We start from the raw sequence: 689 nt of genomic DNA on the forward strand, positions 1-689 counted from the left end.
CGGTGTCGTGCGTACAATTGACTGGGGAGACTATCGGCTCAGGTCAAAGCTCCGAGAGTATCCCAGCTGGAAAGGGGCGGAGGCCGACTGGAAAGCGAGGATCTTGCGTGTTGCGTCTGCCTGCCTCAACCACAACGTACGCCTCGTGTACACTGGCCAAAGTTGCGCCACTAATCAATCACTCACCACTCTTCTCCGGGACAGAACGTCGCCATCTCCTTTGGGTGGGTCTACGAAGAGTTGGCCGGCCTGCAGAGAATGTTGGAGCCCTCCAGGCAGATTGCTATCGTGAAGAAGTGCGTCGCTGACCAATTGATTGATTGCTCCGACAGCTGCATTTTCTCACCGTGCATTCGCGCTCTTTTGTTTCCGCTTCTGCCCAGTTTCCGCATGAGCAAGCGGGTGAGCTCGTTCGTCTCAGACGCGATTCAATGCCTCACGCTCATCCCTCGCGGCGGGGACATGACCACCGGAGTAGACAACGTTCGCCATCACCACTGTCAAGTCTTTTTTTTCTCCCCTCGACGCTCATTTTTCGTGGCGACAGGGCTCGGTGTGGGCCGGGTGCTCGGACGGCTCGTTGTGGATTTTTGACGCGTCGTCAGAGGCGCTCTTGTACAGGTGCGTTCGTAGTTCTTGGCCCTCGCGCGGCTACATTAAGATCATCATGATGAGCGTCCTGGTGGCCA

At 56.7% G+C, this 689-nt stretch overlaps 1 protein-coding gene across 1 annotated transcript in view; it reads left to right on the plus strand.

The window, feature by feature from the left end:
- Positions 1-258: 258 nt before the first annotated feature.
- The window catches only part of ACA1_301980 (WD domain, G-beta repeat-containing protein), a gene marked incomplete at both ends in the record, with an annotated part of 1,627 nt that continues 1,196 nt past the window's right edge, over positions 259-689 (plus strand). Inside the window, 3 exons of the mRNA XM_004356940.1 lie at positions 259-296; positions 384-483; positions 548-621. Coding sequence (XP_004356995.1) covers positions 259-296; positions 384-483; positions 548-621 — 212 coding nt within the window. The remainder of the gene's footprint in view (positions 297-383; positions 484-547; positions 622-689) is intronic.

The sequence above is a fragment of the Acanthamoeba castellanii genome (assembly GCF_000313135.1).
Source record: "Acanthamoeba castellanii str. Neff unplaced genomic scaffold scf7180000083222, whole genome shotgun sequence".
Lineage (NCBI taxonomy): Eukaryota > Discosea > Longamoebia > Acanthamoebidae > Acanthamoeba > Acanthamoeba castellanii.